Source organism: Empidonax traillii, unplaced genomic scaffold (assembly GCF_003031625.1).
Source record: "Empidonax traillii isolate 1590-97213 ecotype Southwest subspecies unplaced genomic scaffold, ASM303162v1 scaffold1172:size163604, whole genome shotgun sequence".
NCBI lineage: Eukaryota > Metazoa > Chordata > Aves > Passeriformes > Tyrannidae > Empidonax > Empidonax traillii.
Window position 1 is genome coordinate 80,767 of NW_020956365.1, and position 24,327 is coordinate 105,093.

The following is a 24,327-nucleotide window of genomic DNA, read 5'->3' on the forward strand; positions in this document are numbered from 1 at the left end:
AGCTCTGGAAGGCTGAGCAGATGAGGAGTTACTTCTCTGCAGGCTTTGACTGCGTCCTGGGACTCTTACAGGGAGTTTTTTTGGATTTAAAAAAAAAATAAAAATAAAAAGGTAGTTCCAGCTTTAAATACCCTCTGTGTGGTGGTGTGGCTGCTTGAGAAGCACGATTGAGTTTTGAGTTGGGAAGAGCTGGTTCTGGCAGTCTGGGGCCTTCACCTGCGCCGGTGTAGGCAGCTAGGTGACTTTAGGCTCTGCACTTCTGTGCCCAGAATCTTCTGCTGGAAAAGGAATATTGCCAGGGTAACTTGGAGCAGCCCTTGTGTTTACCTCTGTGCTGCAAAGAAGCCAGAGCTTCAAAGCTCAGGGTCAAGGGAAAATGGCCCAGAGCCATCTCCTCCCAAGTTGGATGTGTTACCAGCTGTTCATTGTTATCCGCTGGTGAAGATGTGCTCTCTTAAAAACATCTGTGGTGGGGAAAGTTTGTTGGACAGCAGTGACCTCGATGGGTTGGGTGAACAAAGGAATAATGAAAATCTTCCTTTGCTTTACTTTCAGGATCTTTAATGAGCATGAAATGGATGGGACACTTGTTAACTCTCAGCCTTCAACAGAACGAGCAAAGGCTCTGAAGGCTGAACTGGTGCTTCTGAAAGTTTATATACACATAGCATTTTAGAGGGAACACAAGAGAGTCTGGCTTTTCTGGCTGGGGATGCGTGTTGTGCTAACAGCCAGGGGCATTGTTGCTTCTGGATGATTTCAAATTCAAATTACAGCCTTTAAAACAATTAACTCTTGGGGGTCGATGTGGTTTTATTGAAAGTCATTTTGGAAATGGTGTCAGACCCCCTCTTCAGTCTGAAAATGCAGTTTGGGGTTTTTTTTTAAGCCCTTTTTTTTTTCTATGTAGAGCATAGACAAGCACGTCTGACTGCAGCTGCAGGTAACAAAAACCAGGCAAGAGGACTGTGAAATGTGGAACCAGACAGAGACGCATCTTACTCAAATCAGGGGCCAGAGATGCCTCAAAGCACTACTCAGAGTTCATGGACAGTCAGAGAGGGAAGGGGGGGGGGTGAGTCTTCTGTGCTGAATGAACAAAAGCTGGAGGTATGATTATTGCTGTTCCCTGGGAAATATTCTGGATGGATTACGACCCCTGGTCTGTCAGACTTGCTCTGTCTTTCCAGTTCCTAGCTAGGGCTCCTTAAAGGATGTTGTGGGTTCTACCTGAGAGTGGCTTGTCATGTCCAAACACATTCAAGGCTTGCAGGTGTCAGTGCCTGGAGAGAAGCCGCAGCTTTCACAAACAGCTCCTGGTTTTGGGAGCAGAAGTGAAAGGCACTGAGCACTCTGCAGAAAGACTTGATTTGCCTGCGTGGCTTTAGGCATTGGAGCGTGAAAGTCCTGAACATGCAACGACTCTCTTGACTGGAAATGGGGGTCAGAGCCCATGGCAAGGCTGGAGGTTTGGTCAGGTCAAACACCACGGTAGCTGTAAAGGGGATACTTGACCAATGTAATCAGAGAGATTCACGGCCCGGGCTTTGATCAGCAATCCTCCTTCTGCAAGTTCCTGGTACAGGGAATCGATGGTCCTGCGGGCAAGAGACATCACTCAGAAATTGTAGGCCACTGGAAGTAAAAGCTCAGTCCTCCCACAGCTGAACCAGCTCGAGAGTTATTTCTGCTTCCTCGGCTTTATAAATGTACTTTGTAGCTCAGAGGTAAAGGTGATTAGTGCCATCAATGTGAAATCAATAAATACCATTTTCTGTGTTATGGCAGGAATCTCTTTTATAACCTCACACACAGCATCTCTCCCTCTCCTGCTGACTCCATTTACCCATTTCCAGGTGATACAAGATCAGTTATGACTTGTGTAATAGACTCATTCATTAATATCAATTACCGGGAAATTATTTTTAAATTATACAATAATAGCAATCCTAACACTACTATACCTATTCACTTAGCTCTCCAATTAGTAGTAATTCATTAATTCTTCTTGGAATTTATTGTGTTTGCAACAGACAGCCTCATCTCCCCAGGGAATGACTCGATCAGAGCAACAACCAGTGATCCACCGACTGCAGTGTCAGGGTCACAATGGCCAAAGGGAGGACTGGGTGGGGGGAAAAACACGCAGTGGAAATGTTGTCCCATCCCTGGAAGTGTTCAAGGCCAGGTTGGACAAGGCTTGGAGCAACCTGAGCTAGTGGAAGGTGTCCCTGCCCGTGGCAGGGGGTTGGAACAAGTTAAGCTTTAAGGTCCCTTCCACCCTAGACCAGTCTGTGATTCCAGCAAAGCTCTCCAGTGGAACAGTTTCTTCCTGTCTCCATCAGTGTTGGGAAGTAGGTCCCAGTAACTGAGGATTTAATACACTTATATTTGTGTGTGGCTTTCTATTGGGGTGGATGTTCTTTTGGAGTCCCAAGGATTAATTTCAATGGGTTTGGCACTAGGTTCTGCAGATGGACACTGCTTCAAGGGTTGGATAAAATGAATGAGCCTGTTGGAAATTCTCAGTGTGTTGTTAGTATAAAAAAATACTGATTTCTGTCTTTCTAGGTCTTTCACTGGTTTTGTACACTTTTCACATTCTTTTCCCTCAATATCAGGGCTTTTTTTTTTTTTTGGTCTTTCTCTCTGATCTTTTTTGGGACATCCCAACTATTGTATGGCCATAGTAAAAATATTTAATAGTGCCTCTCAGCTGGCTAATAAAACTACAGGTGTAATTTGAGGTCTGCAGCCTTTTCTCCATTTCAGCTGAGAAGTTTTTACGTTTATGCAGTGCTAGTGGCAGAATTCACAAAGGAGTAGTAAAAAGGAAATCCAGAATTTAATGCACCTTCAGCAACGTTGATTTTGCCACTCTGAATCTTGCTTTCATTCTCAGTGGTTTTATGTTGGCAATGCACCATAAAACAGGCAGAAGGTAGAATGGCACTAAGCTGTTAGTTCTGTTGGGAGCAGGGCTTCTACTTTTCTTGTCTTAGAATTTTTACTGTGCAAGTTTAATGGTGCATGTCCTGAACTTCCCCCAAGTAAGTGTGATGTGACCAGCCTTTGACTAAAGCCCCCTGTGCCAAAAGAGAGATGAACCTGAGCTTCTCTTGATTATTTCTGAAATGCACGGAGCCAAAATGCCAGATAAACTCTGACTGACATACAAAGAAACAGGTATATGTGCAAGAGTGACTTTAAAAGCATGGACTGTGTGCATCCTTGCTGGACTTTGGCGCTGCTCTTTGAGAGTCATCATCTGAGACATTTGTTTTAAATATTTGCCTGGAGAGTTTTTTATTAGAGATCAGTGACTGGGTGTGTGGTGCCAGCACCCAACTGATCAAGTGAAGGGCTCGCTGCACATGTCTGTGCAAATGGCTGAATTATCAGTAAACACATCACAGACTCGTTGAAAATGCTGTGTCAGAAGCAGAAATCCTCCCAAATCCTCCAAATAAAATAAGGGTGCTTAAAAGAGCAAGGGTACACAAGGAATGGCTGGGTGTGCCAGAGCTCTCGCTGCTAAATCAGGCTGATTTATGGTATGTACTCTCTCCCTCAGCCATGAGGGGTGATTTATAGCAAACAGGGGCCTGTCTGCAGCTGGGATGGAAAAATCTGACAGTCAACAAACCTGCCAGGTGCTCCTGCACCTGCAAAGAGGATGGGGAAGAGGCACATGGGGCCAGTATCCTGCCTAAATATTACACGTGCTTAGCTCTGCCAGCTGGCATTAACCTTCCTGGAGCTGATGGACGCTGGTCCTGGTGGGGTGTTGCTGCAGGATGGGGGTTTTGTTTGTGTTGCTGCAGGTGAGGGAAAAGCAAGGTTGATAGCAAACCTGCTGCAAACAGGTTGTCTCTTTACCTGTCAGGAGTTAGATCTCTCTCCATCTCGGGTATCTTCTTCTTTGCTGATGCCTTCCCCGCCTGAGGACCACAAAACCAGGCAGGAATTAGTGATTATTAGCACTGACAGACATATTGGAATGTACTGGAGTAAAAAGAGGGCCAGAACAGTCCATGTGGCCCTTGTCACTGAGGGAACCCAAAGGGAAAAATCACATCCTTAAACAGCGTTCCCTCTCCTTCCACTGGAGGCAACAGAGGAAAGACTCCCAAGGACCAAAAAATAAATCTTGTCTCCTTCCTTTCCATGGGATATTAGACAAGTTTTCTTTTACTGGCACAGGTTGCTCAGGGCAGGGGTGGGGTCCCCATCCCTGGAGGGAATTTAATAAGCCAAGTGGATGTGGCACTTGGGGACGTGGGTCGGTGGTGGCCTTGGCAGTGCTGGGTTAAGGGTTGGACTCCATGAGCTTGGGGGGCTTTTCCAACCACAATGATCCTGTGATTCTTGGAGGAGCACAGCCCTGTGGGTGAGGGGGTATGGCCCTTACCCAAGAAGGAAGCAGGAAGGAACAGGGTGTGGGGTCCAAGTGGCTGCTCCAGAGACTGTTTATGTCTCTTTTTTATATTGAAGTGAAATATATAAGCAGCTCCCCTAAGGGGAAAACCTCCTGAGACTCTGGCTCCCCTCCCAACCATTAGACATCCTCCTGCCTTCTCTTTCCTAATGCCTCTGGGGAAGAAGCTTGAAGAGGTCAGAAAAAAACCCACAACCTGTTCTTTTCATATTTTCACCACCCTTTCGCTGTGGAAGGCTTTTTTTGACTTGCGTGACTGGTTTCTTTACACATTGCAAAAAAAAAAAACCCCAAACTCGTGGAAAGCATAAATAAGAGAGATGTGACTCGAGACTGTCAAGCCCCCCCATTAATTACAGCACACAAGCCATAAATTTGGTTAGGGATAATTAGTAGTGGAGAGGGCATCATTAATCCACGTTAGTGCCCACCAGCACTGTCTGGGCTTCGGTTCTGTGCAGCACTTCAGAACTGCTTTCAGTGGAACTACTTACACAGCACCATTTGTGCAGCAGGGGATTTCTTCAACAGCTTAAATTTAAGCACATGCTTAAATGCTTAGTTGAACAAGACAGCTTATTCTTTCCAAAAGTTTATGTTCTCTTTCCTGGGAATACGCTCGTTTACTTTATTTTTTTTTATTTTTTTTTTTATGATAGTGAGTATTTCTGCAGAGCCCTGGAGGCTGCCTTGTTGAGTTAAAAAATCCTACTCAATTATCTGGAAAATGCTGGTGGTTTTTTTTTTACAGAACGGATCAGCAGTCTTCAGAAATAGATCAATTTCAAGTTTTCAAGGATAGACACAGTGTAAATAACCTGCGGTTCAATCACTTGTTGCTGTTTACGATGCCACAAAGATAATCCAGATGGAAATGTAACCGAAGCCCAGCGCCGTATGGGTCAACTAACTGGGAAAAGGGGGTGTTTTCAAGTTTTGGGTTAGAATAATGCAAACAACTCTGCATTTGCAGAGTTATACCATGGGGTTTTTTGTTTACATAAATTAGTTTGGCAGCAAATTCTTGTCAGAATGTACCAGTGAGATTTTGTTTTTAAGGAAAAGGAATGGGAAGAAGAGACTGCACATGCCAGTTCTTTTAACAGCTGAGGAGATATTGAGAACTCACTGGTTTATTTTTGCTGTTCCTCCGGTTTTGTCTCTCTAACCTTTCTTTCAACAAACCAGGAATTACATATCCTGGGGTCTGACTGGGGAGAAAAGCTTGTTTCTACCTACATTAAGACACTAAGCATATGTTGAATTTATTGGCCAACTGGTATTGTCCTCAAGGCAGCTTCACCAGTGAAGCAACTCAAGAGCAAAACAGAAATGAACTGTGCAGGGGGAAAAAAAAAAAATGTGTTTTCCTAATTAACATCAGCATTTGTGGGAAATTTGGCAAAGGCTGAGATGCGATAAGGGGAGATATAAATTGTAGACAATGGCTTGGCTCCAAAATGTCTTATTGGGAACGACTTTTATTTAGAAAATGATAATGTTTAATGAATGTGAACGTGCTCGCCCTTTCCAGTGGAAATCTCGCTTCTCTGCCTGAAATGCCAGTCCAGCTCCTGCGTAGCCATCCTTTGACTCTTTATTTTCTGCTTGGATAACTCCCATGGAGTGAACTGCACTAGATGGGAGCTGGCAGGTGACGGAGGATGGTCCCCCATGCTCAGTGAGGTGTCTTGTCTTGCTGTGTTGGGCTCATGAAGATATTTTGGGTAGCTCAGAGATCGTCACGAGCAAAGCAGACCCGATTTCAGAGCAGTGTGTCTGCTTTTGGAGTGGCACCAGAAGGCAGAGGGTGTCCAGATTGTCTCACTGAAGGAAACTGTCCCATGCTGGATCTGCAGGATCTGTGATCACACGAGTCCTGGTGCCACCAGCTGCCCACAGCTGCTGCTACCAAGGATCAGAAAATCACAGAGAATGGCCTGGTTGGAAAGGGACCTCAAATCCCATCTTGTTTCACCCCCTGCCATGGGCAGGGACACCTTCCACTAGCCCAGCTTGTTTCAAGCCCCTTCCAACCTGGCTGGCCTTGGACACTTCCATGGATGAGGCAGCCACAAATTCCCTGGGCAGCCGGAATTTATTTACTAATATCTCATCTAACCCTACGCTCAGTTTGAAGCCATTTCTCCCTTGTCCCTACATGCTCTTGTGAAAAGTTCCTATCTGTGTTTCTGTTTTTCCCTCTTGGAAAAGTAGCAAAAGAAAAGTGGTCCTGTGATTTAAGGGGAATAGGCAGCAGTTTGTGCAGTTTTTAGTGGATTCCTTGGATCTTGTGTGATGCTTAGATGAGAGGTGGTGAGCAAGTGCAGATTTTCACTGTGCATTGGGTTGAAAAGTCTTTTCTGGCAGTGCTGAGATAAAACAAGCAGCTTTGGACACTTGTGCTGAAAAAGTCCTTAGACAAAGCTGTTCCCACTGATTAATAAGCTCTTGCTAAGTGAGGGGCTCTGATGTGAAATCCCTGTTGGATTTAGGCACAGCATCCAAAGAGGTTACAGCCCTCACAGCTGGCTGAGAACTCTGAGTGCTAATCTGAACCAGCTACAGAAAATCCAGCGGGGTTTGGGAATCACAGCCCTCAAACCCAGCCTTTCCTCAGGTCTGACCAGCCTCATTCTCCATGGCTCTGCTCTTATAAAGTCTTCTGACTGATATCAGTATTTTGGTTTTCTTTGCTCCTGCCCACCTTCATCACAGAGGGATCTCCAGAGTTGTTGTTGAGAGACCAGTAAGGCCCATTTCAGAAGCAGCTTTACACACTTAGGTTCTCATGTCCCCTTTTTCTACCTGCTTTTTTTTTTTTGGTGTTTTTTTTTTCCCTCTGAATTCTGGCCTTTGTGTACGTGTGGGTGTGTTCACTTCCAACACATTGCTTTACCTGCAGTTGGATTGGCAACAAATCCTTGGAGGAGGAGGGGGAACAAAGCAGGAAAAGCAGCACAATGGACTTGATAAAAAAGCACTTTGATAAGCCCTTAAATATAACTTCCAGGTCAGCAAGTGCTATATTCCTCACCAGGAGGCAATCTCCCTTCAGATTCCCTTCCCAGTTTGGTGATCTGTGGCTGGGCAGGGGAAAAGCTGCCACTGGGCACAGTGTAAGAAGAAAAGTGTAATTTGCAGAGGAGCTGAACCACATTTCTTTGTTTATGTTGTATTTTCATCCTGTGTCTTATGACAGTCACTGGATCAGGAGCTACCTGGAAGAATCAGAGTCCAGCACAATGTGTCTTTCAATGATATATATATATATATATATATATATATATAATATGCCCTATTAATGCTGGGCTGTAAGGGTGGGATGCTTCCAGCATGGAAGAGGCACAGGACCTGTGCCTCAAATGACAGCAGGCATGTGCTGGTTGCAAATTAGGTGCAATCTAATTACTTTTGGTACTTCCAGACCAGCCTGTGGGTCTGGAGACCCACTTGCCACGAGAGGAGCAATTTGCCTTCTCACCCAAGTTCACTCTTCCACAGAGGTGGCAAATGGGATTCTTATCTTCAGCAGCAATAAGAGCAGCTCTTGGTGTAAGGGTTAAGTGTCAGCTTTTAGCAGTAAGTGGTATTTGAAGGTTTGGGAGTCAGTGATAAAGTTCAGCCTAGAAATTGCGGTGCCTGGAAATAAAGGAGTGGCTGTGGGTATGCCTGGAGCTGGTAAATTTTGTTTATCTAAGAGCTGAGATGTCTGAAATGTTGACTGGAAGGGAGAAATTACCTTCCTTGTGCTTTCCCTTTAGAGTCCAATTCCACAACGCCCTTGCTGAATTCCCACAAAAGGGACTCTCAAACAGGATTTCAAACTCAAATTACTTCCCGAGGGTCAGGCAGATTATTTTTTAATATGGACTTGACAGAAGTTTTCAGAGTGTAAACTACTTATCTAAGATGTGCTTGAAAAGGCAGAGGACATTTACCCTCATTCCCTGGCAAAGAAAAAACCAGCCCTGATTCTACTGTGGTGTCTCCCTGCAAAGAAAGTAGAAGAAGTCCCTCCTTAAAACAGAGGGAATGGCCAAATGTGGCACCAGGAGTTTGGAATGACTGTCCTTAGACACAAAACTCCCCTCCTAAGAGTTGTCTTAAAGAAATTACCCTTTCAGTGCCCATTCCCCACTGACAGAGTACAGAAGAAGGTCTGATTGCTCTAAAGAATGTTGAATCCTCCTGAGAATGTTTTCTATGCAGAATATCCCTGTCGGGGGGGGGGGAAAGAGGGATATGTTCTACATCATAGTCCAGACATGCTCATGGCTACAAGAAAAACCCTGTTATTTCATGCTGTGCATAGTTGGGGTGGGGGAGACATGTGAGACCTAAGAGGTGGTGACACATGCCTTGAAAAACTGGAGATTTTTTTTGCTGAGTAATAAATTAATAAAGTGCTTCCAAAGCTTTCCAGCTCATTCTGCCCTTCATTAGTCAGACCAGGTTTTCCTAAAGCAAGTCTGAGGTCTGTGTGCACAGGTTGGTTGCGCAGTGGGTTGGTTTTATGCTGAGATGTCTGTGCAAATATAACTGGAAAAAGCCTTTGCCAATGCTGATTGCACATTTCAAACAGCTCTGCACAGGGAAGGTGTGTTTTGACTAACACTGGATCCTTCCTTCCCGTTCCCCACCCCTCAACAGGACTGTTTTGGTTTGGGTGGGGTTTTTTTAAGATAAAATCTTGAAGGAATTCGTATTATCTAATTAGTAATTCTTCCTCCTCTTCTCCCCTCCTTCGTTCTCTCAGGCTGCTGGCACAACTTGGGAAAACAAAAGTTAAACAATCTCCTTCCACTCTAATCTATTCCAACACTATATTGAAGGAAAAAAAAAAAGTCCATCCCAACCCCTAATATAAAGCTCTAAAATTGAAGTGTGATGTTTTGAAGCAGGGCACTGACACATCTAAATGTGTCTGCTCACAACAACTTTGGGAAGAGTGTTGCAATATTTTCTCTGTGTATTTTAAGCCTCCCTATTTTTGAAACAGGTTTAGGAATCCAGTTGGGATTGGTTTTCGGAGCTGCTTGAGTTGCTTTTGGTTTTTGGATTGTCCCTGCACAATGTTTGTCAGGTGAAAGAGTATTTTTAAAAGATAATTTGAGTCGAAGTAGAGCACCAGCAAGTATTTTCATGCTAAAAGGATTATAGAAATGAAATACAACAGGAGATTAGGGTTGGCTGTTTGCCCTGAGGATTTGAAGTGGATCTGCTGATTGAACGTGGGGTCTGAATAAGCTTTGAGTTATTTTGCACTGACAGGACCTGTAGTTGAAAAGCTTGGGTAAGGAATTCAGGGAACCACAAGCTGTGGAATTCTTCATGTGGTAATGCTGTGGAACTAGATGTGAACATGACATGTGCTGTGTTCTGGTGGGTTTAACCTATTTATATACCTAAATAAACTTGGCTTTGATTGTAAATTCCCAAACCCTTCAGTTGTTAAGCAGCAACGTAATGCATACCTGTGATCTATGTGGTGTGAGAGAGAAATGAAAGGTTACACCAGAACATTTAAAGGGATTTTTGTGTGTGTGTGTGTGTACAGTTTTGAAACACACTAACCAGTCCTTATTTAGGAGGAAAACAGTCTGCAACCAGAAAAGTTACTGGCCTCCAGATCCATGTCTTCCTTGGAAAACTGCATTAATCTGAACGGGTCACCCTAAAGAGAGGGATGGATTGCTTGGATTTTCCTGTTTGAGTATATGAGGGGATTTCAAGAGGGTGAAAATCTGATCTGTCTTGTAGTGATTTACCTCTGGAACATTTCAACTTGCCCTAAGCAATATTTATAAAAGTTAAAGAATAAGAGCTGAAGGAGAAGGCCTTGAAAATAGCCAGAGATTAATAGATATTTAAATGTTTCTGACTTGAGATTCACTAAATGTTTAGGGTGAAGAGTTTGATGTTGGTATCTGAGGGGTTTGCATTGGACACCACTGTTCCTGGGCAGAGAATTGAGACTGACCCGAAATTCTCCCGACTCGCTGCTCTTACCTTTTCAGCTTTTCCACCTTTTTTCTGAGTGCCAACCTTCTCTCCATCCACATGTAGTTTGAGATTCCTCAGTTTCTCTTCCATCAGTTCACAAACCTGTCCAGACAAGCACGGTTGAACCCTCCTCAGTTCTCTGTTCTGCCACCTCACCTCAGACAAATGTTCAGCTGAACGAGTGTTAAAGCAAAGAACAGGTAGAAGGGACTATGGAAGGAGGGAGGGTCAGTTCTTACAGCTGGAGAGAAATATGCCCAGGTAATGCACATGATTAGTGTCCTCTCCCCATTGTAAGCACACCTGCACTCTGATCTCTTCCTCCACTTCTTCACGCTCCCCTTCTTTGATCAGCTCTGGGTCGTGATCCTGGAGAAAATCCGATTCGTTGTCTCTGTTCTGCCAAAAGACTGTTATCCAAAGGAAAGAGAAAAAGGGGGGAAAAAAAGTTACAGAAGCCATTGGTTTTTCCAGCTGCTGCTGGAGGCAAAAAAAAAATGGGTAGTTGTAGGCGGCTTTTACGAAATGATTAGCGATGTGAAAGCAGCAGGCTCGAGGCACCCGTACCAAGTTCAGAGCCCTGTCGTGTGTGTTAGGATCTGTAAATCTTGAGGTTAAGGTTTTGGGGGTTTGTGTTTTTTTGTGCTTTTGGCTGCAAACTGGTATCAGATTTTAGGAGGATAATGGGATCCTGAGGTTGTCGTTTGGAGGTTTTGAAGCTGAATGTCCAGTGTTGTTGATCTTCAAGCACAGTCCCAGCCAAACCATGCCGTGCCCGAGGTTGGCATTGCTTTTCTCTGTTTAACAGCACAGTACTTAAATCTTTGCTGAGAAGGAGGCACAAAGATGACTCCTGCCCTGAGGGGTGTGCTCTCCACCAGTGTCTCTTGGCTGGCACGATGGGGAACTTCCCTGGGGACCAAAGGAAGGGGTTTAATTTAAACCACCAAGTTCCCCTGATCTCTCCCCCCCTGCTCAGCTGAAGCTGCTGCAAACTTTGTGAGCTGGTCTTTTTGTGGCAATCCACAGGAGGCTGAAACGTGGACCAGGGGCACTGGAATAGGTATAAAAACCTGCTCCAAACTCATGGAAATGGGGGAGAGGGAGGGAGGGGACAGTGGGTGTGGCAGAGCAGTAACCTGGAGCTGACCCACGAGTGATGAGTGGCCACGCAGAGGTTTCACTTTGGGGAATTTTAAACTCGATGCACTAATTGAGAGGCAAACAAAGGGCCTTCCAGAAGGAGACAAAACCCACCCTGTGCAGCACCTTTATTCTGAAGTGTTGTGCAAAGGATAAGTAATAAGGAGACTCAATGCACAGTCAAAGCAAGCCTGTGCAAACTGGTAATCAAAAAAACCTATTTATAATGAAGTGTCTAATGATCCTAAGGTGCAGCTCTTTTTAGTTTTGTTGAGGCAAACTGTGATCTGCTCTTTAGAAAGAAAACCAAATGAAGTCTCACGAGCTCAGCGCCTATCTGAGTTCATATTAGCGAAAAGTACCTTTTTTAATGGAAACATCTTTTTTTTCCTACACTTCTTGTGCTAATTTGAAGGGAGACAATTCCTATCTTGCTTTTCGAGCCCTGATAGTATCTTCCTGAATGACAGCTCCTCTCCAGCAGTATGTGCTAATTCAGTTTCCAGATGATTTCAAGTGACAGCTTTCCTCTCTTAAGACGTGGGCTCCTCTATGAATCTGTTTTGTACAAGATACTCTTCCCTGTACCCACTGCCATGCCCAAGGCATTATAAATTCAGGAAGGTTTCACAGTACCCACATTCAAGTTTTTTACCCCAGTTAATACAAACCTGGGTGCTGTTTCCATCCCCTACACATTTTCAGAGCCCAATTACGTGCAGAGTATTTGTAGTTTTACGCCCAGGGAAAAGTTTTTTTGCTGGTGAGTGGTGGTAATTTCACAACTGAGAATGGTGGAGGTGGAGAAGGACAGTGGGTATTTGGGTAAGGAAAGAAACTCAGAAGTATATGGGCATTAATTTCTTTAAATTATTTGGGGGGTCATCAGGGGGCATGGCAGATGTCCTGTAATATTTCAAGGAGGAAAAGCTGGTTTGCCTTAGTTAAAAGGTACCTCCTCCAGCCTGGAATTCTAGCCCTGGGGAAAGGGGATGTTGCATAAGGAGTTATGTGAATTTTTAAACACTTTCTTGACTGGGTCAGCAGGTTGCAAGTGCTATGTTTGCACAGGACTAGTAGGATTTAGGTATTTATTTTTCATAGAGAGATCCACAGATTTTTATTCTATTTTTTTCATAATTGTTTGTTGTCATTTTGTAAATTGATTAGTGGTTAATACCCTCTTCAGGCAAGCCAGTGGCAGTCCCCACAGACCTTACCTGGCAAGACCAAGTGTTATATCAGCCACTAGGTTAGAGGTGCCTAATTTTAGCAGAGAGATCAATAACTCAGAGGTGTTACATGCTCTGTTATTCTTTTATAGATCAACAGAATGTTTCAAAGTTAATTTTAAAGGGAGGTCAGGAGGCTAAAGATGTTCTGTTTTCACTGGCTGGTGTTTTGTTACAGGCAGGGTCATCCAGCTCCAGGAGCTATTTCTGTGTGTGTGTGTGTGTGTATGCAGTGCAATTTATGGCACCTTTTCTAAAATAATGGATGCTTATTTTGGATTTAGATGCATAACTAGCTCAGGGCTCAGAAGGAACCCCAGCCCACTGACATGACTCCCAATATCAGCACCTCAGCTCTGCAGAGTAGTAGGTAATTCCAGTGCCTCTGAATTTCAGAGGCCGCCCTGTGACTAAAAATTGCAATATATTTATTTGCAGCATGAAGCTTTTCTTAAAAGGGCTCATTTCAGCCTCCTGGCAGAAGGGTTTGAAATGTTGGTGCCTGGCTAAAAATGCACAATACTGCCACACCTTAAAGGTTGGGCTGTGGAGCGTTTGGGTAGAACTCAGATATTCTCTGCCACGCTGAACAGCTTAGAAATATCCACTGGACATCTGTAAAATGGGGAAAAATAGCACGTTGCTGCCTCACAGCACAGGGCGCTGCAAAAATAACTCCCAGCAGAGGAGGGTGATGGTTCAGACTGCTCCACATAAACTCTTGCTAGTCCAGAGTGAAAGAGGAGGTCACACAAAGGGGCTGTTTCCAACAACGTCATGTAAAATAAGTGTCTTAGAGCTTGGCAAATGTAGTTTAGCAACTAGAAAAACTGTCAAATACCGTTCTAGAAGAATAAAAGCCTTCATGAATTCCAGGGAGGTTTAGGCAGCAGTTCTGGCTTGGCAGAGGAGGAAAAACCATGGAGCGAAATTTAGTAACTGAAATGATTACATTTTTGTGAAAACTGGACTTTATATATAAATATTTAAGTAACCTAAGCATAAAGTTACAGTTTCAGGGGGTGGGAAGACTTTCTTAATTGTAAATGTTGTGTGTGTGTGTGTGTGATGAAATAGAGATGTTTGTTGTTTGGTCAGCTATTGTTTAGTAAACTTTGGACACCCTTAGGAGGGACTTCAGTGATTTCATTGTAGGCATCTGATACAAATCTTTCTCAAGCAAGCTCCCTTTAATTATGTTTTCAAGGCTTGTGCACTAATAATTCTGAACTTCTGTGCAAATTGCTGATAGTGACTTATTTCCACATAGGAACAAAGTTCCCAGTGTAGAAAGACCAAGCTCAAACTTACTTTTTCTGCATAATCCTGCTGCAGGAATGAAAGCAAGCTAAAATTGGAAATACAAGAAATTACATTGTTTTGGTCAGATGTTGTTGTAGATTTGACTCTGGAGGCCGAATTTTATCCAGGGGTAGATTAAAAGTAAAATATTTTTTAACACTCCAGGTAGTGCTGTGTTTGTGTCCTGCAAAAAACATCACTGAGTTCTTGTAAATGAGGCAGGGGATTGTGCTGCAAGGAGGAATAAACAGCTGTTTACTAAAAATAAGTGTGGTTTCAAATAGACTTGGTTCACTAGGAAGAAAGGGGGGGGGGGGGAGAAAAAAACCCACCTGAAGTTTAACTGCACAGCTCCAGACTCTCACTGTGCCCAAGGCAGAACTGCAGGAATTCTTTGAAGCCTGCAAAGAGTTCTTTCCAATCTGAGGGCTTCTGGTTGTGCTCTGTGCAGAGAAGGGTTCCTTCTCATGTGCCTTTAGAGCTGGGGGAGTAGCTGTCAGCTCTGGCAGGATGAGCTGGAGATGAGCGTGGCTGTTAAACTCGGGATTCCAGCCAGGCTCAGTCTGGAACCACCACAGTTTGGAGCTCCCCCTTCATGTAAAAAGCTAGCACAGATAACCCCTGAGGTTATACATTTGCAGGTCCCTTGCTGGGAATGGCAGCACTGGAGTTCAGATGGGGCTTGGGTGACAAATGTGTCCCACAGCCCCCCCCATAAACCCCCGGAGTTGTTACTGCTTGGGATAGTCATGAAATTCGGGACCCTCTGTTACTATTAAAGTAACCTGTTGACCTCTGTGGCATTTTCATTCCTCACTGCTGTGTTGGGAAGCACTGTGTTGAGTGAGGTTACAGCCAAACCCCTCCTGCCTTCCTTTTGCTTCATCCCAACATGCAGGGCCTTCTTTGCTCCTTCGCTGCCCTGGGGACTTGCTGGGTGGGACCCCCCAGTCCTGCTATGGCTGGTTTTGGGTTCAGGTGCCATAGAAAAGCACAACTGATGCTCCTGGGGCAGCCAGGGAAGGAAGTGTAGATGAACTTGGTCCTTGTCTCAAACTCCTGCTGACTTCAGTGGGGTTCTGCATTCGAGGGCAGAGCCTGGGATGAAAAGGCCACAAGGCTGCTTTCTGATTTATAACGTGCAAGAAAACCCTAATTGCTTCAAGTCAGAGGTCAAGGCAAAGCTACTGATGCATGTTTTAGCACAAGTTGTTCGCTTGTGCCTCCCCAGACAGCACAAACCAGGCACAAAACTTGACACCAGTAATTTGTCAGCGGGGAGGAATAACGTGGACTTTTCACGTGAGGAATTTTAGCCAGGCACTAACTCTGCAGAGGGGGGGAGAGCTGAAAAAAGGCTTTTTCCAAATTGTGGTAGAACAGAATCTCCATGAAATCCAGCAAAGATAAGCCTATTTCCAATTCTGGCAAGTACATGACTTCTGGTTCCAGGCCTGGCACAAGTGATTGTTGACTCACTTGTGGTGCACATTGAAGACAAGTGTTTAGGAGACAAACAGTTATCAAGTGGAGAGGAAAGGATAGAAAAGATCTGGAAAAGAACTTTTTTTTTTTTTTTTTTTTTTTTTTTTTTTTTTTTTTTTTTTTTTTTTTTTTTTTTTTTTTTTTTTTTTTTTTTTTTTTTTTTTTTTTTTAATTTTTATTGAGAAATCCCTACTTTTGGGTTCTTTCTCAGTGTGAAAACCCAGCAAGTCTCCTGGCTGTGAGTCTGGGTTATATTTAAGTTTCCCACACTTTGCATAAAGCAGTTATATTGCTTGTTCTGCAGCGCTTTTCATGCATCTGCTTGAAAAGATCCTCCTATTAAAACATATAATCCAAATCAGTTTTACTGGCTGGTGTAGATGAAGGAATCCATGGACAGATAAAGTTACAGGACTATGATAACAATGTTGAAACTTGATCTACACTATTATGCTTTTGAATCATTAGCTATTCAGATATCATTTTTGTTGCCCTCAGAAAACCCCAAAATGCCTTCACATATGTATTGAAGCACTTTGTGCTTCCAGTTTGTTCACTTTCACCTAGAGAAACCCACCTTCCTCTACAATTAGCTCAATGATTTTGACAGGTTCCCAAGAATTTTTTGGAAGACTTTCTTCCTAAGCACCATTTTTTAACGAAATGTCCTCATTTCTATAATGTTCTTAGTTTGGGCAGCTGCCCACTTGACCTTATATGAATGACATTCAGATGAAGTTGAACATTCCAGCTGTAATTGTTATCTTTTTTTCTACTGACCTTTGAATTGACTGCTTCCTTCCTCCAGTATTGAAAGGAAATTACTGGGACCCATTTTCCAGCCTTCATCCTCTTCCTAGATTGGGGGGAAGATGATAAGAAAAACTGTTGACATCATTGTTCCATAGAATTATAAAACGGGTTGGAAGGGACCTGAAAGGTCTTTTTCCACCCCCTGCCATGGGCAAGGACACCTTCCACCAGCCCAGGTTGCTCCAAGCCCCGTCCAGCCTGGCCTTGGACACTTCCAGGGATCCAGGGGCAGCCACAGCTTCTCTGGGCAACCTGTGCCAGGGCCTGCCCACCCTCACAAGGGAGAATTTCTTCCCAATATCCCATCCATCCCTGCCCTCTGGCACTGGGAAGCCATTCCCTGTGTCCTGTCCCTCCATCCCTTGTCCCCAGTCCCTCTCCAGCTCTCCTGGAGCCCCTTTAGGCCCTGCCAGGGGCTCTCAGGTCTCCCTGGAGCCTTCTCCTCTCCAGGGGAACCCCCCCAGCTCTCCCATCCTGGCTCCAGAGCAGAGAGGGGCTCCAGCCCTGGCAGCATCCCCATGAGCAAAGCACAGGGGGTGTAATTTTATCAACTGACCCACTGAAGTCACAAGAGTTAAGCTTTGGCTTGTTTGAAGATGTAACGTAGGTAGGAGATCTGCAATATTTAAATGAAATTACTATTTTTTTCAGTTGTTGTGTTCCTGAATGGGTTTCATTCCACTGAACCAGTATTTCTGATGGAAAAAGTTGCCAGAAAATTCTCCAAGTTTTTTTATGTTGTATCAGACGTAAATCTCAAAATGTTAGTGGGGTAACAGTCGATAATGGGAAATTAGATCACTGTTTGGGGATGAGGTGAATGTGGATTTATGCAAGACAGCACAGGGTGGATCAGGCTTTTGCTAAGTGGCCTGCAAACTACTTGTTATCAGCAAGACATAAAATGCAGCTCCTGGGATAACTAAATATAAAATAACTTCCCCTAAATTATCACTGTAATTAGGTGCATATCTGCTACCTGCAGATACAGTTGCAGCCCCATCATGTGAGTTATTAAATATCTGTTTTTCACTGAAGTAATTTTGCAGTAATTACAGTCTGGGCCCGGAAGGACAGGCAAAATCTAAATGTGTTTTTCACTTCCACCCTAAGCTCTATAGATAGATTTGAAAGAGACTCAGGAGTTTCCTGACTGAACATCAAGAACTGCTAGGGTAAAGTACAAGCAAGAGTTTGAGGATTTGAGCTCAAATTCCCGGTGACTTTCATGTATTCCCAACTTTACTGGGTGCAGCATTTTGAGATTCATCCTTGGATCTTTTGCAGTAGGCAGAATCCATTCTTTTTGCCAGTTTTCCATGGCAATTTATAGGAAATGATTAAACCATGATATTCTGAGAGGAAATACTGAGAAGTGCTGTTAAAAAAACCCCACCCCAAAACAGCCTAAAATTCATGGTTAGCGGGATGCTCTTCTCCCTCTTGCCTCAGTTTACGGTCTAAGAGTCAATATAACAACAAGAACTTTTCCTCTGGAGCCAGCTCATGTAGTTTTCAATGTTCAGTGGATGGATTCCTTACTTGCTCTGTTTAAATGTGTTAAAAGCACCTTGAACCAACAATGTATCTTTGAATCTAAGCAGAAACGTGGAAATACGAGTCTGAATCTATTTTTGAGGCTTTCCAAAGCCTGGTCTTTGGATGAAATGTAGGGATGTACAGCCTTGCTCGTGTTTTCAGTGAGACAAGCTGCAGCAGGTTCCTGGGTGAAGCAGTCCACGCTGGTTCTGCTGCTGAAAAGAGGGATTATGTGGGGATGAAGCTGTGGGTTTTGTTTTCCTTAAGTGCCTGATGGGAAATCAAATCAGCACCTTGCAGAGAAAAAGAAAGTGAAGCTGCTTTGATACCAAATACTCTTTGTAAAGATTGCTATCAGGCTTTTCAGAAATACTTAAATTTCCTTCTGGGATCAAACTTTTGTTTTCTTTAAGAACTGAAGTTGGGAGCAGAGCTTTTTTTTCCTGCCTGCATCCCTATGACTTATAGCCTATACTTATTTTAATAAGAGTCCTGCTGTTAGAACTTTTCCAAATACTTCTCAACCGGTCTAAGATGCTATTTTTTTTCCCCCTGTCAGTGCTATAACCTTGGAGAGAATGTTCCCTTTGTTCTTTCTCAATGAACCATAGAGAACCTGATATAATGGCTCAGAATTTTACTTGACAGGACTTGTGATGGGTGAAGAGATGAGAATGACATGAAGTTATAAAACCCCAGAGCTCTGTGCTGCTGTTTCACCCCCATTTCAAAACAACCTTGCAGAGCCTGTGAGGGGGCTGAGACACCTTTTTTGTGGTGTTGGTTCTCACCTACTGGAACGTGCAAGACCAAGGAGGAGTCAAATTTATCCTGGGAGAGTCAGGTTTTTAAGCAGATGAGTGAATTTGCCATCCATTTTCAGGGGCTTGGGTTGGGTTTGGTTTTTTCAGTGTGCCTGCCTCTCTTTGACTTGGACTGAAGTGTCTGGAACAGCCTTTTTCATCCCTTGTGTGAGAGCAGGGGCTCATTTTCATTGACAAAAGGGAAAATCTCCCCACATCAAACCCCCCAAACGCTGTTTAATATGACCCAAATAGCGTTTTCAACCAGCAAAGGTGCCGAGTTACAAGTTCACAGTTAGGTATCTGCCTCCCAATTAAATGGACTGTTTCCTCAATTCGTGTGATTTAGGTTGCTGGCTGCACATCATGAGAGCTTTTGGCCAGATTGATGGATATTGTCCAAGAAAAGCATCTCTTTTTTTGATACGTGTTTGTTCTAGGGTTAGGCCTTAAAATTAATTTGTGCAAAACTTGCAGTGAAGCTTTGCCCTAGAAAGCTCACCCTTCTCCTCCACACATTCAGCGAGAGATTAATGGCCCTTATTAAAATATATATATATTGTTTCAACTTTTGTTTGTGCTATAAAGTAAATGAAAAAAAGAAAATCTGCTGCTTCAGCAAAAAAAAAGCCTACAATTTTTGTTGCACAACTTGCCTTTGAAGGTGCCCTTTGGTCACTTCTTCACTGCTTCACAGGTGCTTTTCTCTGTGAAGCCGCCCCTGAAATAATTTGGCAGTGTGTCTCTGGTGGAACCAGCCCTTTATATCAAAGATTTCAGGGGGTGTATTGTACATTAAGTGGTGTCCACTGTGATTTGAGGCAAAAGTAGCAGAGAACGTGGACTGGAAATGCGTGGCTTATTTACAGGCTTGTGAAAATACTGGCTGCAGTAAAAAAAAAAAAAAAAAAAAAGAAAAAGAGATGCTGCTGGTTAACACGGTTTAAAAATGAGTCTGAAATCCACACAAGCTCTGAGGTGGGTTTCTGAGTGAGATTAAGGCTCTCATTTCCTAATTCTGCAAGTGGGTGGCACAGCTAACTTCCCTGTACACACACTACAAGTGGAAATGCCTGGTGAGATGGCTGGGCACTGCTTTGTTACCTGACTTTCTGTCTTGGCAACCACGTCAAAGCCCTAACATGTATTTTTTTTCCCCCCTCATCGATATCTCTGCACCAACACCAGCCCTTCCCACTGAGCTCAGTCATGGCGATTCCTAAAACATGAGAGGTAAAATTCAGTTCCCCCGAACTACCAAAGGCTGAGAGGGGCTGGCCCCAGCCAATTTTTGTCTTCTGAACCCGAGGCTGCAGCTTTGGTGACCAGTGAAATGCCATTTACCAGCTCTGCCCACTCCAGGCTGAACAGCCTGCACTCTTCTCTCTCTCTCCATCACCTGCCAGTGCTGCAGGAAGCCTTACTTTCTTTCCAGCTTTCTGTGGCTTTTTTTCTTTTGGCTTCTCCTTCTGTTCTTTTTCATCTTTCCCCTTCTGGTCTGCTTTTTCCGCCTCCTGTTTGGCAATCAGTTCTTCAAGGACCTGGAAGAGACACACCCAGGGCTGTGAATCGCTGGCTGAGTGTTTTCCTGTGCCAGGTGTGCCAGACGTGCTGTTGTAGGATCCTGGAACCCTCCACACCTTCAGCTTTCCAGCGGTGGGGAAACACCACATCCACTAGGTTGCCCTCTGAATTCCAGAGTGGCTGACCATTCCAGAGAAGCCCTTTCACTGAGGGCAGTCTCCCACCTGCAGACTCTTACTCTGCCTTTCCTATTAGCATTGGGAAAGAGGGGATTTCTGCGTCCCAAACCACGAGGGCTTTCATGGAGTAAGACCAGTTCCTTGAAACACAATATTCTAATCTAACAGCTTAAGGTTCCCTCTGGACTCAGACTCAGCTTGTGAATTTGTCCTGGTGTTTCTAAGGCAGATTGATTTTTACAGGGATGGATTTTGAGAGGTTGCCCTGAGGTGTGTCTGATTTCAATATGTGGCTGAAGACAGGTTGTTCTAGTGGGGGAGAGAGAGATTGGATAGAGATATTGTGACAAACTCTGACAGATACACGTGGATAGCTCGACATCCTTATCCCTGGTAACTGGGGACAGCTCCACCAATTTCCATAACCTGAGTTCCTAGCCATTTATTGCCTGAAAAAAAGGCAGAGGGTGGAGTTTGCTGTTTCTACCATTATCTAGTTTCCAGGCACTTTTCATTGTATTCTCCTGTCCCTGAGAGGAATTCTAAGACCGTTTACTGATGAGTGTAAATCAGAAAATCTCTGGCCGTTGAAGTTTATTGATGGATCAGTAATACTGGCAGTACCACGAGGGGAGTAGAAAATAAAACATTTCCAGCTGGAAGATGTGTTTCCTGTAACAGTAAAAATATTTGTTTTCTGGAGGATGCCTTTCAGTGTACAGAAGGCTGGACACTGGAAGGGGACAATGACAATGGTTATGCTTTGCAGCCAGTGCAATTTCATAGGTGGATCTCCCCAAGCATTTCAGTATCTTACATTTAATTAAATATGGTAATTTAAACCCCAAGCACTGTTCAGTCATATCTGGAGGTGATAAGCAGCGAAGCATTTCATTCCCTGGGAGAGATTAACAGATTGACTGGAGTTCAGAATAGGTTTTTAGTGTCCCAGCAGGCCTGTGGTATCCAAAACCAACAGAGCTACTCTGAGTGTATCCTTTCCTCAGTGCTAATACCCAGCCAGAAATCCAACCTTGTCACCTCCACCTCTGCCCTGCCTACAAAGGGTAACCAAAACCATTCCCAGCACCTCGGTGGGCTTATCCAGCAGGATACCTGTAAACACACAGCACTGACAAAAGGTTTTCATTCTCAGCAGTGTTTTGGCACTCTAGGGGTGATACTTTAAGTGTATCCAGACTCCAACTGGAATGGTTTGCTCTCGTGTTTTTATAGAGATGGATGATGCTGGAAGGGGTTGTGTGGAGTTTCTGTTCTCGTGAATCTGTTATGATGGGGCTGAAGAGCTGAACTGTCCTTTTCCTTCTGTCCTGCCTTCCTCAGTTTTGTCCTCCTTCGGTGCAGCTTCCCCAGCTCTGCTTTTTCACCTCTGCTCTCAGCAGCTCTGTGATTCCAGAGGCCTGGGAGCTGGGGGAAGCTGGCTGTGCATCTCACCTCTCATGGCTCCTACTCTTTTCTGCAGAACCATTTCCCCTCCACCCACAGGGAGATTCCTGAAGAATCCGACAAAAAGAGGAGAAGAGAAAGGGAAGGGCAAGCAAAGGTTCGTTTGAGATACTCAGCAATTCACCCCCATGATGATGCAGTTGGGTTTTTTCCCCTTGAAGGAAGGGAAAATAGGAGCAGATGTCTTCCTGAATTGTTTTACACTGCCCTTTTCTTGGCTAGGTTGCCTCTTTTTGATATGATACTGAAAGCAGTCAGCAAACTCTGAATATCAAGGAAAAGAATGTATTTCAGTAGGAGAGGATGAATTTTAGCCTCTGTGTCTTTTTCCTGGTCTTTCCTAGGATTCTTGCTGTGCTAGTGATGACTCTTTTCCAGCAACATTTTCTTCTGAGGCTGAAAAGACGTTTCCCTTTAAATCCCACCGAAGCTGAATTGACTTCTCTAGTCATACATCATTTTAAGTGTTTCCAAACTCCAGGAGTGCGAATCCCCTTTTTTTTGGGAAAGAGATGGGCACTAAAACCAGAGTGCAGCCTATGGATGGAACTGTCTGATGCTGGTTTATGTGAGCCAAAGACAAGAAAACCTCCAGCTGCCAGCAGGACTCGCTTATGCTCTTCTCTCCTCAGCCACAGGAAGGTTGGTGTTGGCTCAGGTAAACTGATACTCGAGGCAGATGTTCTTCAAGAATAAGCCTCATTCCTTGAAAGAAGACCTTACTTGACCTTCTTCCCTTTTAGCGTTGTGGGCATAAAGGAAAAGCCTTTTATGGGATAGAGTGAGTTTGGGAATGCTGGATCTCCAGCTGTGACAGGTGAGAGGCAGCCTCAGAGCTGGGCTCTAAAACTGGTTTGAACAGAAGTGCTTTGTGGGCATAAGGCCTGATGATGTTCCTGCAGAGAAAAAGGTGCTCTCTTGGAGTGTTAACTCTACAGAAAGAAGGTATTTTGGAATCTAAGAAATGCTGCTGCTTTTAGAAATCAGGAGCAGGTTTTGTTTTCATCGTGGTAGGCCTGGGACTCTGTCCCACCTAAGCCAGCTGAGGACCAGTGCTCTGGACTTGTTCCCTCTTACAGATAAGTCCATTTGAGTAGCTCTTCACAGAATCTTCTCTGTGGTTGGAAAAAAACTCCTTCAAGATGATAGAGCCAAGCATTTCTGAGCATTGTTTACTTTTGAGTGTGCACCTGCAAGCAAAGCTTAGGCTGCAGAAGCGACCCAAGTGATTTGTTTGTTTGCAGGAAAGAATTCAAGATGTTGGGGGGGGATTTCAGAGCCCTGTAGGATCTTGCAAAACCTTGCAGTTGGCTTTAACCCATCCACTGCAGTCTGTGACTGAAGCATGCTCTGGGGTTTTTTTTCCACTTGGCAGATGTTGTCCAAATGTTCTTTAACTCCCCAGTTAAACTCCCTCACTCTCCTGCTCGTTTTCTGGCACCTCAAAACATTGGTCTCCGTCGAAGGTGTTTATGAAAATTCCAGTTCTTTTGCTTGGTGTGTGGTGGTGTTGTTTTTTTAGGGAAGGTGAATTGCTGTCTGGAGCTGGAATATGTATCCACCTGTTGTGTAGCTGAACAGAGGCTGAGTACAGTTTCTTTCCCTCTCCAGGGTTAACTGGAAATAATCAGAATATTTGAGGTGCCCAGTGTCAGCTGATTGACACTGTGTGTTTAGCACTTGTGAAACCCAGCCTGATAACTCCTAAAAGGAGCATCCAGAATTGAGTGGGACAGAAACATAAAGGTGAGCATAGCTGTAGGCATCTAGTTCTTGTATTGGAAAATATGCTTGGTGTATTTGCTGTCGGAATAAAAGCATATTTGCGAAATGCTGGATGCAGAAAGTACAATTCCAGCGATTTGAGTCCTGCTCTGATACTTTTTTTTTTTTTTTCTGGTGGGTTATTTAATATTGGAAATGAGGGGGAGTCAGGAGAGGGGGAAATACCTGCTAAACTGCAACTCTCTCAGCTTCTTTTCATGGTGGTGAGACTTAATGAACTACAGGGAAAGACTGTAATTTTGTTGGCAGCAGGATAAGGGCAAAGCTAAAAATTGTCACATCTGATGATTATCTCTAGAGCAAAACATGAAAAACCATTAGGGGTAGAAATCTGGAACAGATGCAGGGAGATTACACTGATGTCCTGGAATCTTAAATACTCTTGAAGAGTACATAAAGTAGAGAAAAGCTTCTTTCCCAGCTAAAGGACAGCCCTTATTTTTCCAACTACAGCACCAAGTATTTTGCCCTGGGATCTCTCTGGCACATCTTTTGGCCAGCTATTTGTGAAGTGTCAGGGAAGCAGTTTGTGCAGAAGGCCAGCTGCGTTACAAAGTCAGCTAAGGTCAGAGCTGTCAAAGGATCAAGAAATACAGCATGTATAATAATGC

At 44.0% G+C, this 24,327-nt stretch overlaps 1 protein-coding gene across 2 annotated transcripts in view; it reads right to left on the bottom strand.

Moving 5' to 3' along the window:
• The window catches only part of IQCA1 (IQ motif containing with AAA domain 1), a 105,562-nt gene that overhangs the window by 26,216 nt on the left and 55,019 nt on the right, over positions 1-24,327 (bottom strand). Inside the window, exons 8-13 of one of the 2 annotated variants that reach the window (XM_027905601.1) lie at positions 20,186-20,302; positions 16,387-16,462; positions 10,748-10,854; positions 10,451-10,546; positions 3,880-3,941; positions 1,516-1,598 (exon numbers count right to left, since the gene is read on the bottom strand). In XM_027905601.1, the coding sequence (XP_027761402.1) occupies positions 1,516-1,598; positions 3,880-3,941; positions 10,451-10,546; positions 10,748-10,854; positions 16,387-16,462; positions 20,186-20,302 (541 nt within the window). The remainder of the gene's footprint in view (positions 1-1,515; positions 1,599-3,879; positions 3,942-10,450; positions 10,547-10,747; positions 10,855-16,386; positions 16,463-20,185; positions 20,303-24,327) is intronic. The other variant, XM_027905602.1, reaches the window with a different exon arrangement.